The sequence below is a fragment of the Emydura macquarii genome, unplaced genomic scaffold (assembly GCF_026122565.2).
Source record: "Emydura macquarii macquarii isolate MOO-44397 ecotype Brisbane River unplaced genomic scaffold, CSIRO-AGI_Emac_v2 contig_1027, whole genome shotgun sequence".
Lineage (NCBI taxonomy): Eukaryota > Metazoa > Chordata > Testudines > Chelidae > Emydura > Emydura macquarii.
Window position 1 is genome coordinate 1,578,275 of NW_027131164.1, and position 16,088 is coordinate 1,594,362.

The 16,088-nt window shown below is 42.6% G+C and overlaps 1 protein-coding gene across 1 annotated transcript in view; it reads right to left on the reverse strand.

Moving 5' to 3' along the window:
* MFSD2B (MFSD2 lysolipid transporter B, sphingolipid) overlaps positions 1-11,916 on the reverse strand; it is a 56,775-nt gene extending 44,859 nt beyond the window's left edge. Inside the window, exons 1-2 of the mRNA XM_067544861.1 lie at positions 11,784-11,916; positions 3,552-3,673 (exon numbers count right to left, since the gene is read on the reverse strand). Of these exons, the coding sequence (XP_067400962.1) occupies positions 3,552-3,673; positions 11,784-11,916 (255 nt within the window). The remainder of the gene's footprint in view (positions 1-3,551; positions 3,674-11,783) is intronic.
* Between the last annotated feature and the right edge of the window lie 4,172 nt (positions 11,917-16,088).

Sequence of the window (16,088 nt, forward strand, 5' to 3'; positions counted from 1 at the left end):
AGCCACATATCTTTAAAAAACAAACCTGGGATTGAGACTGGAGCCACCTAATGAGACTGCCTACGAAATTTTCTACTGTTCAGTGTTTCAATGGAAGGGAAGGGCAAAGACAGACAAAGTGAGGGCAAAGTTTGAAACGTCAGCCATGTACAGTATGATTTGTTAAAAGTAGACACCGTGTACATTTGCAGTGCATGTCTCACACAAAATCTATCCCAAGCTATGTTAGAGTTAAATCACAGTGACTGGTTGAAATTTTTCCATCCAAACTTCGTTTTAAACATAAAAAATGGCCTTTTTTCCTAAACAAATTTTGTGCAAATGTTTGGAGTTTTCCCCTTTGGAAAAACTGAAAAAATTTCACCCCCAACTTTTAAATTCTTCATTTCTTTTGAAATTTTTTCTGCAGAAAATATTTACTATTTTCCATCCAGCTACATTAGATAACAGCAGGAGAAGGGATTTAAGAGGCATGGAGGAGGGATAAAAGGGATAAACTTCCACTGAAATTAAAAATGAGCTAGTCAATGAGCCAAAGAGATACAGACACAGGTGCTCAGATACTATGGTGATGAGGGACACACAGACAGCTTCACATGAGAAGGCTCATGCACTAGCATTGTTCAGATAACACAAAGGGACAGCAAGAAGGTGGATTCTGGACAAGCACATAGAGTGGGAAGGGAAACTGGAAGAGATTGTAAACTCTCTGGCAGATGGTCTGTCTCTATATACATGGTTGTACAGTGCTTAACATGACCAGAGCCCTAAGTGCCTGGGGCTTCTGCAATACGATACAAATATTGAAATACAACAAGGCCAAATTCATTCCTGCTTGTAAGGGTGTGTGACTTGGCCTAAATTCAGAACTGCTCTAAGGAGCTCCAAGATTTCTAGGTGGTGTGGGATTATTAACAGACCCAGAGAGATTATGCAGGTAAATTAGATGGCTGGAATTCTAATGGTAAAATTGCAGGCTGCAAAGGGTTAACTCTGAATGTTAATTTATTGGAAATTTCTTGGCTTAGATTGAATATAAAAGATTTTGCACATTGGGCTTCATAAACCCCCAGGAACAGCACAGCCAGGATTTGGAAGAGAATGGCTCAATCCTCTGTGTAGGGAAGAATTCCAGGTAATTCCTGTAAAATGAAGTATCTGACCCTAAAAAGACGAGGGCAGGAAAGTGGAGCTCAGATCTTTGCCGGAGAAACCGTGGAACCAATGGCTCCTTTATATTTATTTAGTGGGACTGGCAAACAATTAAACAAATAGGGACCAGATAATCAAGCACCATTACCGTACAATACTATTATAATTATCAAGCATAATTACTAAACAATTTTTGTCACTAAGCTTGAAAGTGTTTCAACAGGGTCTTGTCTAATCTGCGTATTATTAATTGTTTATTACGTTAGTGCTAGGACCAAATTGGGATCCCATTGTGCTAGGCACTGTAAAAAACACGTGCCCTGAAAAACTTGCAATCTCAACAGACAAGACACATGAAGGGTAGGGGGAAGATATTAGGGATCAGTTGAACAGAAAGACAAAGGAAGAGAGAGGAGACACAGAAAAGAAGGGGCAAGAGAGACAGGGCAGGAGAGAGGAGGGAAGGAAGGGCAGGTGTAGAGTGAGGCTGAAGAGAAGAGACTGTGTGGAAGGGGACAAGAAGGAGTCGGCGTGAAGAGCCAATCAGCACAGGGGAAGGGACAGCCAGTCAAAAACACTGATGCCATCAGCTCCTATGGTCCCTGTGTAAACTGTTGATGCAGCTGTTCTACAGGTTTCAGTCTCTGGCTGGTTCCTCCCTAGATTTTCTTCCCTCAAGAGCACATGGCAGGGAATGGAGGGGGGAGAGGGTGCTATACGGATCTTAGTGCTCCTTGGATGCGGGAAACTCTCCTCTGCATATATATATGGTTTAAAAGGACTTGGAACTAATTACCCACATGTTACTAGCACCACAAGGGAGGCAGATATCCATAACCAGATGACTCAGCCTTGTGCAACTCCCCTGCTGGAGCGTCAACATCAAATGTCAAGCCAAAAAGCAAAGTAAATTCCTCTATTTATAAATATAGTGGGAAAAGTTTATTTGTCTCCTTCCCACCTCTGGTGATCTCTCTCAGTCTTGGCTCCCATTTCATACCCTTCCCACACTTTGGTCACCGCCTATGAGGGAAGTAAAAGTCTGGCAGGGTTAGCGCCAAACCCACCTTCTACTCTAACTCCAAGAATCTCCTTTTTCCACCATCACACCATATCACACTCTCTATCACTAAGGGCTCCCTCTTTGACTCTGCCCACCCTTTTAGCCTCATGGTCTAAACCTTGCCACTTCATCCCCGTAAGATGTCCAAGATCTGGCCACTTTCTCTGTGCTCACATTGAAGTGTGGCCAAAACTTGCGATTTTCTCATGAAACTTGTGGTATTTGGTGTTTGTCTTAAAGCTCCAGCTCCTGGAATCAGGCCATTACATGAGAACTTCATCTTTCAATAAAAAAAGAACTAACTACATTTCTGCCCCCTCTATTCCACCAATGATGCAAAACTCAGTCCATTAGTCCACACCTCCAACAAGGAATAATAATACACTGATCCAGGATCTCTAACTCCTGCTCTCTCCATGCCCAACTGTCTGCAGGAGCAGCACTGGCTATTTCCATCCCTTACCACTCCTTCAGCTTCCACAGTACCTTTTCTCCACAGCTCCTTCTCTCTCCCCCACAATACACATACACAAAAGAAAATACTCCTGCCAACCCCAGCCCTCCTCCCCAGTTACCACACAGCTATAGACCACAGGCCAGACCAGTCACACTGATTAAGGACGTCTCTCCGTGTTTTACTGTTGTTCTGAGCAGAACGGTCTGGAGGCAAAATGAACTGGTTGGGCCTTCAGGGGTCTGACCGCTTCCAACCTGCTTTGATTTACAGGGCTGGCTCTGCCTCCAATAAGCTGCAAACAGGGAGGGAAGGCCCTGTGTAATGGATACCTGGACTTTCTCTGAGAAGTATTATCCCAGTTGGACCAAACAGAACTGAGATGAGTTTGCTCAAACCACTGGGCTTAATTTCAATGTCACTTAACATGCTACAGGCCAACTATGAATGAAAAGAAACTTCAAAAACTCAAAACAACCTTGTTTTTCCATTTTAAAGACAAACAGAGATGTCCTAGGTTGTCAGCTCTTCAGGGGAATGACTATGAGTTTGTGTGTGTGTGTCAGACACAGTGACACAGGAGCTGGAGTGTGTCAGACACAGTGACACTTACAATGCCTAACACATTGTTGAAGCTACTATATTAAAAAACAATTATGGTCAGCTAATGTCTGAATGAGGATTTACTAACAGAATATAAGTTTATTTCTAGGGAAGCTTCCCTTACCTCCAAAGAGCTGAACAATTAAAAACAACAACAGAAAATAGTTTAAAAGGCAAAGTAGTTGAATTATCTTAATATTAGATACAGGGAAATGAAGTAGGTGATGACATCATAATAGAACTAAGATGGAGTCAGAAAGCACTTCGCACATTACTTACATGTGCTATATCTAACAGGTAGATCTGTAAGAAGAAAGCCGTGGCACTCGTTGCAACTTGGTTTGGAGCACCTCCTATTGCATAGCATAGTTTGGTGCAAACGGAGAGTCTATCTTCCTGTCCGAGCGGAAACAGAACAAGAACAGACAAGTTAAGAGCAAATGCAAAACATTGAGAGTAAAAGTTTCAGAAGTTTATGGATAAACACTTACTTAAGTGGCCTGCTCAGCATTTTCATAGAAGCTGAACATCCAGAGACCCACCTGACTTCAATACCTCTGAGAATCAGGCTACTCGGGATTCCTAACTTCAGGAAACCAGGTTTGAACACTGTTATTCAGCTTTCATCGCCTGTTCCAAGTTACCATAACTGGAGTCTGGTAAGTGACTTCCAAGGAGTTCATTTTGAAAAGCACACTTCTTAAAGCCTGCAAGTTGGCTATATCGATAGCACACATTTGCATGGACTATTCAAGTGCAGGGGAATAGTTTCATAATAGATAATCCATAGATAATACTTGGTCCTGCCATAAATGCAGGAGACTGGACTAGATGACCACAGGAGGTCCCGTCCAGTCCTACAATTCTATGATAAGCAGTGAGTCCATAAACACATGGTAAAAAACAATCGGGCACACTTTCTAGTGCACTGACACTATCTATTGGGCAGCTCCTGGGTTGTGGATGACTTGTACAGTATGTAAAGCTGAGGATTCATATTATCTATGCCCAAGAATGAATTATTCAGATGGCAAAATGTTGAATAATTATCTGATATCAAATGTTTTGGGCTTATGTATGTGTCTATTTTTCAGACCATACAAAACAATAAATATTCTCATATTATACAATATTCAGAGAGGCAGGATGATCTTTCAGTTAGGCTTTGCAGAGAGTCAGAAGGTTTGGGTCCAGTTTACAAATTACAGGAGGGTTGTGGGGGTCTGGGCCCCCCTCTTACCAATTGTGTGGGCTATCACACTTCTGTCTTATAACTCCCCTTGCTTCTCACCAGTTTAAATTAAAGCAAGCTGCTTGACATTCAGGGCCCCCTTCTTTTTTTCCCCATACTGAGAGAACCATTTGCGGCCAATTCCTCACTCTGCCACAGAATTCCAGTGTGACCTTGGGCACGTCACTTAACTTCTCTATGACTTATTTACTCCATCAGTAAAAAAACAGGCATAATGGGTAGAGTTTTGAAAAGCATCTAAGTTACTTCACAGCCTAAGTCCCATCGCTTTTCAGTAGAAGTTATGCTCCTTAGGCACTTTTGAATGTTTTACCTGAAGATACTTGTCCACCTTTGTTGAAACACTTTGAAATGTGTGAATTAAAAGTGCTAAGTGTCAAAAAATATACCTAGTAGACTGAAAGTAAATGGCAGAAAAATCAAGAAACAGAATAAGTTATTGTACCCTAATTAGAAATAATAATAATTCAGAGACAAACAAAGTGTTAGGAGTCTAACAGAAGTTTTAATGAAAGATAATGTGCTTTCATAGAGGAAAATACCACATTACTGGAAAATATTTCTAAAAGCTCTGATTTAGGTATATTAATGTTAGCTGGAAACAGAGGTGGAAAATATCCACATACCTCAATCTCATTCTGGAGTACCAGTTATCATGGGGGCTGCACACTAAGACCCTGACTAAAATTATTTCTGAAAATTCTAACTCTTAAATTCAATCCCTTTTTAAAACACTGTTGGTCCTTTTCAAATTCCTTCCAATAGCAACGCTAATCCTAAATCTGCCTTGGTTATGGCCAAATATCTGGATTGAGTGCATGTACCCTCATTCTTCCATTACAGTAAGATTAAGATAATAAGATGATGAGACTCCAGTAAAATGCTGTATTATTCTGATATGTATTACCTATTTCTGAAAACATTTTTAATGTATCAGGTTTTTTTTATTATTAGGTGATAGAGCACTAATAAAGAACTAACAGACAACAGAATCTTTCAACATCTGGTCTTGCTCCTTTGAACTATTCTATACGAATAGATGTAAACAAGTGTATTAGTTTTATGAAAGTTCTTTTTTTTTTTTTTGAGTGATGGCTATATAGATAAAGAGCAAAAACTCCATGTACAAATCACAGCTACTGAGCTAACTACACCTCTGACCCCTCTGGGATTCTTTGAGTGAATGCCCCATCAGGTCCTGGACCTCAAGCTTATCACCTCTTTTGCAGTGGAATCACATTATTCTTCCACTCTCCGACCATAGCACCTGGGGACTGCAGTTTAAGGTAACTATGATTACCCCAGCAGGCCTGAGATATATTCAGTACAAACAGTTCTGTTCCCTACAGATGCAATGACAGCAGACATCCTTTTTAAAGCAAAGTATTTATTTAACAGAACCAAAGCATTCCTGAGAAAAGATCTTAAAACAATAAACTAACTGGAGGCATGAGTGTCTAGTTTCCTAGGTGCCTATCTGTCTTCCATGTGGGGATCCTGGTAGGTCTAAGATTCCTTAATTCCCTTCCTCTCTCCCACTTCTCCCAACACAGAAACCATTAGGGTCTGAGTAGCATAATCTGGTCCCTTAATTCAAACAGTTCCCTTCCCGCTGCTTCAGGGAGAGTGTCCTTTAAAAGCTGCTTAGTCTTTTTGATCATCCCCCTGCCCATAAACTAAGTCACTTTTTAAATGCTAGCACTGGCAAAACAGTTGTGTTAATCTGGGCTGAAACCTGGCCATCATCCTATATTTGTTGGGCGGCTGTTTGTCAGGATCCATTGTGTTGCTTTCCTATGTGTTTTTCCGAGAGCCCCTTACTTAGGTAGACCAATACATTAAATTCCAGAAAGTCTAATAACTCAGTATAACTGTACAGTAACTTCACCTCACTGACTAGGTGACATACTGTATTCAGAATTATTATAAAGCTGTTCCAGTCCACCATAGTTAATACTTAAGAACTTGTAATTAGAACAGTTATATCAAATTGTGAAATAATTAGCAATACATTTTTAAAATTTAGATTTACAGACTGTGAGCAATTCTTTCGTTTTTCCAATCAGCTTCACAGCTAGAAAGTTAAGGATCTCAGTACTTTTACATTTTTTTATTAGGAAGTCTCACTGAAATTCTACTCACCTTCTATACTGCTAGGCTTCTTGGGTAGCATACTTACAGATCACCTTCAAGCAAAGTTAACATTTTTGTCTCAGCAGCAGTTAATGGAGGCTTTCACCTGTGACTAATTTTATTTAAAGTTATAGATGCCATTTGCTCAAATAAAATGAGTTGCTGGACTCTGATTATACTCAGTACAATATCACTCACTTATAGGGAGTTTTCCAAGTTTAAAGCACTGCTCGCACAATTCTCATCTATCCTTGCAAATAAGAAGTCAAATGGCAGATGAGAAAACAGAGGCAGAGAAGTTAAAGGACTTGCCAAAGACTCAGTAAGGGTTAGAACCCAGGTTTTCCCACTCCTGTGCTCAATCAACTAGACTATGCTACCTCTCATAGCATTAGAAGGGGAGCTATAGTGTTGAAGGCAATGAATATAGTGGTTAAAGTAAATGGCTGGCTAAATTCTAACCAAAGCTCTAATACACTCTGTGCCTTACTTTCCCCAACTGTACAATGAGAATACTCCCTCCCACACAGGAGACTTCTTGTTTTAAGAGTGCTGTATGTTAAGGGGGAAAAGGAGTTTTGAGCCGAGATGAACACTTTTGAAAGTCTCATACTCAGGGTGCAAATCCCCCCCCTTATGTTTAATTTTCAGTAGAGATTTAATTGGCCCCTCTGAAACTTGCTCATACAGTTGTACATTAGTCCATGCTTAAACAGTGCAAAGGTTTGAAACTGTAAGCCCACATTGAACAGCCAGTCTTTTGGGTAAGGCTCTGCCAGCTTACTCCGTGGCTTTGGACAAAATATTTAATTTTTGAGCCTGAGTTCTCCTATCTCTAAAATGGGAATGATGACACTTCCTTTCTCCCACTGTAGTGAGGGGTGTGTGGCCTCCCTCAGAGACGGACAGGGAGGGATGGCCCAACCCCTGGTGGGCGGAGCCAGAAAAACCCTGCCCATCCCAGTGGAAGTTGAGGAGCAGAACAGGAAGTATAAAAGGTGAGCCAGCTTGCTCAGTTTTGGAGGGAGCTGTTGGAGGAGAAGGATAGTTTGCTACTGGTGCTGTAGGCTCAGCCTGACTGCTGAGGAGCTGCCTATGGCTTGGGCCCCAGAGGGGCTGCCGGAGCTGCCTGCCTGTGACTTGGAGGAGTTGCCCCCCCCCTGCCTGTCTGTGACCCCAAGGGCTGGTGTGGACTACCTTGGCCATCTACCCCAAAGAGATCAAAGGCAACCTTGAGGCCAGGTACTCCTGAAAAGGAGCCCAGGGGAACCAGATGCCATGTCAACGAGTTGTGGCTGAAGCCCTGCTGACCCAGTGACAGAACACTCTGCTACTGATCGGGACTTGGGCTGGGAAGTGGTGGAGTTGGGAGGGCCTGTGTCTCCCTCCCTACTTTCCACACCACCCCTGGAGTGGTAGCCTCATCCTGGCCTGTAAAGCCTGGGAGACCTATAGACTATTTGCCTGCCCCACCTGAAGGGGTTGGGGCTATAGCCTGCTTGCTTGCCTTGCCCTGCCTGAGGGCCTGGGACTATAGACTGCTTGTTCACCCTGCCTAGGCTAGAGACTATATAGATGCCTATGACCTGCAGAAAGGGCCAGGACCTCTGCCCCGAATGCTAATTCCCCATTTTAGTTTCTGCACCCACAGAAGCACAGTAGCGAGGGGGCATGGCCACCCTTACAGATGGACAGGGAGGGATGGCTGGATGCCTTACACTTGCCCTGCGTGTCTTGTCTATTTTGCTGAGGCAGGAACTGTGTCTTACTGTGGGTTTGTACAGTGCCTAGCCCAATGGGTTGCAGATTTTGGGCGATGCCTCTAGATATTACCCTGATACACTTCTTGTCCTCTATAAAAACAATGTAGTTGCATTAGACAACTGTCACGTAGAAAGGCTTACAATGGTAGGTCTTTTCAGGACATCCAGATGACAATATTAACAAATATACAGCTTTTTAAATATGAGAATAAACCACAAGAATCCCTCCTTGATTGCCCATTTGCAAATTTTTCACCGTGCACTTTCATGCTTTCTTCCATGCTGGCTGTGTGCAAAGAAGGAGCTCCCTGCAAAAATCCACCAAGCCCCTGCATTATCCTCCTTTTAAATTCACCTATGCTGGGCCACCTGCAAAATACTTGACAGTGATTAGGCAGCTGGGGTGCTGTGACCACTGCTTCGCTAGTGGTAACTGTCTCACTGTTACCTTATACCCCACCCCATCTACTATACTCACTTATTGTCTCATCTTAAACTTGGATTGCAAGATGTTACAGTCAGAGAGGGACCAAATTTCAGTTATTTGTCATATGGTGCCTAACACAGTAGCCCACTGGCCTCCAGGAATTAAGTGCTAGTCTTGTCTCAGTTTTCTTTTGTCAGCATTTTAAACCGCACTCCACCTCAGAGGCGCAGTCCCAATTTCTCCTTGCATTTGTTTTGCCAGACTGGGCTGCAACATTAGCAAGCTGCTCTGATGAATTGCACCCAAACAGGTTTCTAATTGCCCTTGCATTGCTAAACACAGATCATTTATTGCCAAGAAGCAACAAATTCTCTGTCTCAAAAGCTAGACTCTGGGTGCTTCAGGAGAGGGACTCTTTCTATGTGTTTGTGCACTGCTTAACACAATAGGGCCCTGATCCATTATGGAGCCTTTAGACAATAGTAACCATAATAGTTTTTTAAACAGGAGAGTTAGCCATTCAGTAAATTCATTCTTCAGCCATGCTTCTTTGGGATGAAAGAGAGTCTGATTTGTTCTGAGAGTTTCTTTAAGTTGTTGTTGAACAAAATTATTTAATTCTCAAGTTGCTTTTACAGAGTGTTTCAGAATCAGGATGAAGGGGGAGAAAGCTCCAGCCTGAATATATATATATTTTTAATGGGGGTGCAGAGGAGGAGGGTGAGGAAAAAATCACATATATCTAAGTTGAAGCCAGGCAAATTCAGACAGGAAAAAAGGAGTACATTTTTAACAGTGAGAGTAATTAACCATTGGAATAATTTGCCAAGGGTTGTGGTAGATTCTCCATAACTGACAATTTTTATACGAAGATTGGATGCTTGTCTACAGGATTTGCTCTAGGAAGTATTTTAGGGAAGTTCTAGGGCCTGTGTTTATACAGGAGTCAGACTAAATAATTACAATGGTCCTTTCTGGCAGTGAGATCTCTGAATCTAAAGGTAAAGCAAGAAGTTTTAGCACCGCAAATAAGCGTGTCCACTTCTTAAAACGAATGGTGGGTCAAAGTATCATTTTTAATTCAGGTAAGTTTGAAAGTCTCTCTAATATATATACCATATTATATAATAGTATATTTAATCTAACTGAATACATCTCATTTTCTTGGGAAATTTACTTTATTCAGTTTCAATTCATATTAGTGAAGGAAGTCTTAGTAATAAGTGTTCATGGTTACTGAAGACAACTAGAAAAAGCAATTCTGTGCAAGTGGAAGAAACATTTCAGTAGCTGCATGGGCTCTGGCGGGGTGAACACATTTTGCCACAAGCTCTTCTTTATCAGGCAGGTCCAGAACAAAACCAATAGTAGTTTAAGAGGAATGGGAAGGGACAGCAGCAGCTGAGACTTTCAGATAATTCAAGTCAAGGTTTATCTGAGGGGGAGGGAGGGGGGGAAGAAGACCCAACATGATAAACTTTCCCATTATAGTGTTTCTCTCTGACTGTGTCTCAACATGAATTTAATTCTGCAGATTAATTTGTAGAAATTAATGGAATGGTTTATTCCAATTTGACTTTTTTCCTTTAAAAAGGTTGTTTCATCAGTTTGGATACAGCAAATTACAAAGCAGTATATGATGCTAGCAATCACATTATACACTGGAATCGATTACTGGATAAATATTTAAGATGACATTTTAACGCTGCTACTTTTGATGTAGCAAGGTTGATGTTTCAGCTTCAGCTGCATTTCCCAACAGGGATGGAACAGTAGTCCCATTTTAAAACTGAATGTACATGCTCATCTCTCTAGAAACAAATGTGTGCACACAGGGATTTTAAGAAGAGCTATAAAAGAAGATGAATATTTATTGCTTCTCTGGAAAACTGCATTCTAGGAAGTAGGGACCGACAACAAATACTGCCTGGAATATTGTTAGTGCTCTCAACACACTTCTCCAGTCATCTATTACATGCAGCACAGTAAAGGGGCTCCCCCTAAAATTCCACCTTTCAGTCTGTGCTTCTTGGACTGGTGCTGGGTGAATGTGCTCATAAAGAAGGATGGAGACTTACTCCATTTTTTCCCCATAATTATAACCAGGACAGTGGCCACTTTGCTTCTGAAAAAAGATATCCTGAGTATACTGACAGCCTAGCACAACGTTAGGGGACAGGGGTGAGGAATTTGTGGAAACACTTTGAAAGTATCTGAAGAAGAGCGCTGTGGAGCTCAGAGGCTTGTCTCTTCAGCCTCAGGTCCAAGAAATGATATTACCTCACCCATTTTGTGTCTCATATCCTAGGACTAACACTGCAGCCACTGAAAATATCTAGCATTTGGGGAAATATCCCTGCTAAGAGGGAAAAAAAGTGTGTGTGTTCTCAAGCCCTACTGGATAAAACATCTCTGGCATAGAAACCACCCTGCTTCTGCTTTCTGTTGGGTGACAAAGTTTTCAGTAAAAGAGGCATCTAGGGTTTCTGATTTCCCCTAAGCCGCTGCTGCCGGGGGGAGCTGCTAGGCATGAAGTTTACTGGTGGAGGAGCAGGAAAAGTAATAAAGTTACATTGGGGCGTGGGGGGGGGGGGGGGAGAAAAAGCCCCCGGTCATTGATGCTCTGAGCTTTCATTCACAGGAGACCCACACTAAGGATGATGATCCCTGGAGTCCACTCAAGTGTCTCAGCCCAGCCCCATGGGCAGCACTCAGCTCGCTGGAGCTCAGGCACTAGGGCTAGGGGGGACTCAGGGATTCAGAAATGCGGGGGTCCAGGCGGTGCCTGGCGGACTAGTTCAGATGCAAGTGGGTAAAGGGCATCGGGCAAAAGCTCTCAGCTGACTCAGCACCAGGGGGCAGTGCTCTGCCCCATGCCAGCCCGCCAACAGCCCCGCTGGGGCGAGCCTGGGGACCCGCCGGGCAGTCCCGGCCGCTCACCTCTGCCGCTGGACGCTCGAGCGCTGGTTCCCGCGGCGGCTCCTCTTGCAGCAGGGCGGCCCGCGGCGCGGCTGCTTTCCCAGGCCCGTCCGCCCCCTGCTGCGGGGTGTCCCCTCCAGCGCCAGCCATGCCCAGGCAGTCGCCGCGCCCTCCCCCCCCAAGCAGATCGCCGCGGGGCTTTTCAACACCTGCCAGCCCGGGGCGGCGGCCGGAGCTCCCTGGGGCGCCTCACGGGCTGCGGCTGGCGCTCTGCCACGGGCGGGACCCGTGCCGCGCATCCCCGGCCCAGCGTGCAGAAGGCGCTCGACGCCCTCAGCGCCTCCCCGCCAGCCCGCTAGCCCGTTTCCCTTCCCAATGCCCAAGGCGGCTGCCTCCCTCGGTGCAGATCGCACGGGGGGGGGAAGACACGCACCTACTCCCCCTCGCCCCCCGGGAGAGTTGCAAGCCGTAAGCCACGCCGAGAAAAGCGCCGGGTTGTTCTTCGCCTGTGAGGGGAAGGGGAAATCCTCTCGCCAAACACCTTGCAAAATAAAATAAAAAAATAAAAGAAAAAAGCGGATTTTACTGTGCCGGAGGCAAGATCCTTGCAAAAGCGAGTCCCAGCGCCCGCTCGATGACCCAAGAGCCCCGACTGGCCAGCCTCGGCCTTTCACGTACATTTCACGGCATTGTTCCCCCCATGTACCCCCGCCGCCGCCGAAAGTCGTCCCCCAAGAGGTTGAGAACCGCTGGACTGGATAATAAGAATTCCCAACTCCATTCCCCCTCCCCCCCCAATTGTGGTTTGAATTAATTTAGTTTCAGATATTAACTATTGGTTACTCTACCTGCTTATGATACTCGGGCTTGAACAGTCCCCCTGCATAGCCATGTGCTTGTTTAAAAAGCCCCAAGGATCATATTATGAACATTGAAGATGCAGATCAGACCCCTGACTCACCTTATCAGTGGATGTCAGAAGAAACGCCTGCCCCATGTGCCTTTATAAAGAACCAGCATGTCCAACTGCACCATTGTTCATTACAAGACAGCCTTTTCCTTGGCTTTACCACAGCAGGCCTCTTGTCTGGCAGCACACCTGTGTTCCTTTAAGCGGACAATCAAAAATAGTCACTGAAGGCTGAAAGTTGGCCAGGGTGTTTTAGCGCCATGTCAGCACTTTACTCCTTTTGGAGTTAATTATTTTGCTTCTATACAACAAATTTTCTGTGATCACTTTTGTTCCCCTAAGGGCAAGGGAATAATCTTGCTGCTTTAGACATTAAACTAAATGTACTGATTAGCAAAGATTTGCAGCGATTCCTCTAACTGGAGGTTGAAGTGGATTAGTTATTTTGAAAGAACGTCAAAGTTGTAGACACGGAGACTCCTTTTTTTAAAACAATAAATAAAATAAGAATTTATCCTTCCCCATCCCAGAAATATTAACAAACTAATCCACATGTGCAGCACCTGCTCGCCAGACTGATTTTTAACAGCTCAGCTACTGTAATTATTTCATTGAATTCTCAATGCACTGGCTCCGTGGTTTCAGAGCAGCCATGGCAAACCCAGCACTACATTTTTTTATATTCAATCCCTCTGCAGCCTATATTGCCAAGAATGCTGGTAGCAGCAAGTTTTCATAATCTAAAGAACGAGGCATTTTAAAGCATTACCTAGGCAGTCCACCATGATTTTAGACAGCAGGACTTATTTTTCATTCAACCATGCAAGGTAAAGCTACAATTTCAGTTTTATATTTAGAGTCTGGTTCAAGTCCATTGAAGGCAACAGGAGTTTTTCCATTAGCTTCAATGGGTTTTGGATTAGGCCTTACCTGCCTTGCATTGGAGGTTTATAACAAAGATAGTAAATTTAGCTATTCTTTATTTGATCCACCCACACCCCACCCCCGTGTTTCTCACTTGTTAACCTTTATGGATATGGTGTTCTTAGAACAGGCTAAGCTAAACAAAAGTTGAGTGCCCTTTTTTTTTTTTTTTAAAGGGATTATTATTTTTTAACCCAGACCATGAAGCAATTTCTAATTCAGTTTTAAAATGTTTTTAGGTGTTGAAATACAGAAGCGGAGGAATAATACACAAATGCAGTTCTCTAACGTCCGTTTCTTGATTAAATTTCACCTTTGTTGCAGTGTGTGAAGGAGGCAAGGGTTTAGAGGTATCTGTCAGTCATTTTGCTCTAGGCTATTTTGATGTTGCAAATTATGTTAAGGTACTGGATTCACAACAATCCATCACATCTATAATTTTGTCAAGACGATGATACACATGCTGTATCTGTGTTTTGCAAATAGTACCATAATAAAGTGTGTATATTTAGCAGGCTTATTTTACTGTATTTTAAATGCATAGTAGATTTGTACTGTGCTGACCAACAGTTTAGGTTGAATAGAAACACACAAGCAATCAATCCCTACTGTAAAGCACGAAGGATTCTTTCTCCAAGAATCAGGCAGCACAGACAATACTGAAGAGGTTTATTCACGATACCGGGAAGTCTGATAAATCAGCTTCAGGGTGTTGCAAAAGTCACTTATATATGGTTTTTTATCACTTAAACAATCCATTTACATCTCTTCTATCTATTTACTTACAAATACAGACCCTATTCCACCCAGAAAGAACCGGGGTGATAAAGACAGATTCAGAACATGCATGCAGAGGCACCCTAATCAAAAGATCTCTGACTACACTGGGGGGAGGGGGGGGAAAGGAATGTGCTGTTCTCTTAGAAAGGCAGAATCACTAAGTGGGCATCTGGTCTTTGAGTTATCAGGTATTTACACTAGCCCTGGTCCTTGGGGTTCAGTTATGCATGCCTGTTAATTATTGTGGGTTTCGGCTGGGCTGAAAACTGCTTCAGGTCTAACACTACAAATGGATTTCACCTATGGAGGTGTGGAAGTACTATATTGTCTCAATCTATTTTCTGCAAGTCAGGCAATAAAGCTCTAAGTACAGCTGGAGCTCTTTTTTTTTTTTTTTTAAAGCCACTTACTGTCCTGACATCAAATTATATTTAAATGGGTTAACAGAAAGAGACAAGGTAGGTGAGATAATATCTTTAAAATTGGGTAATATAGTCAGCCTTACTTTACTTTCTGGAACCTGATCCTGCCTTGCATTTTTCGTACTTAGAACCGTTCCACTCATAAACTACTTTCAAAATTGCAGACCTATTTCAAGTCTTTTTTGCAACTGTAGCCATGATCATTTCAAGAAAATGCAGATTATAATCCATCAGAGTCCATAGCCAGAGATTTTTGCCTAAAAGTGAAAAAATATTGCAATACAGTAAGAGACACTGCTCCTTATCCTAAAGGCATCTTTTTGGAAAGAACCACTGCCTATTTTAAATCTGATTTTGTGTATTTCAATACTTCAATTCAGTGTTGTGCTAATTCTTCTTACTGAATGTATACATTACATAAATATCTCCTTTCCTAAACCTGAAGAACTCGGTGTAGCTCAGAAGCTTCTCTTTTCACCCACAGAATGTGGTCCAATCAAATCCACCCACCCTGTGTCTACATTTCATATACAGATGCAGAAGCAGGATACTGCTTCTTAGAGGTGTCATGCACATTCCATGTAATAGAACATTGACCTTTTATGATCAAATGTGTACATTTTCCTATACCTATAGTTTTATAGTAGATATTCAATGCATTGAATGTGGGAATCCCCTGCCTTACAGGCAGCTCTGCAAATCAGAAGTCAGATGTACCAATGGGGGTGTTTACTGTACTCTCTTTATTTTAATGGAGTGTGCCTGATTCAACTGCACAGTTCTTACCACTATTGGAATCACCAGGAAGGTTTGCACCCAAATTTCCATTTTGTTAGAAAATGAAAGGAAAGTGGTTTTAGAACACTTACTAGCATCAGGGACAAAAAGAGAACGTTTGCTATGGAACATTCCATGTGCTGTGCTAACATAGGAGTCAGCAAGTGAAATTAAGAGTAAGCAGAACTGAGTTGAACATTTGTTATCCAAACTGAATGAAATGTAAGTAATAAAACTTCATTTAGTACAAACTAAATTTGTTTTAAAAAGTACATTTTAAATATACATTTTTTTAACCGGACTGCCATTTAATGAGTACTGGGAAGCTACATTTCAAACCACACCAGTCATGGTGTCTTGACAGCTTCACACACAGCTCAGTAGGGGTGATTAACCATAGATGATTTACTTATTTTGCTCCAAGAATTCTTGAATTTATGCAGAACTAAGGTCATTGTAGTGCAGAGATCTCCTATTTTTAAAAAAGTCTCTCACTTAACTGTAGTGAA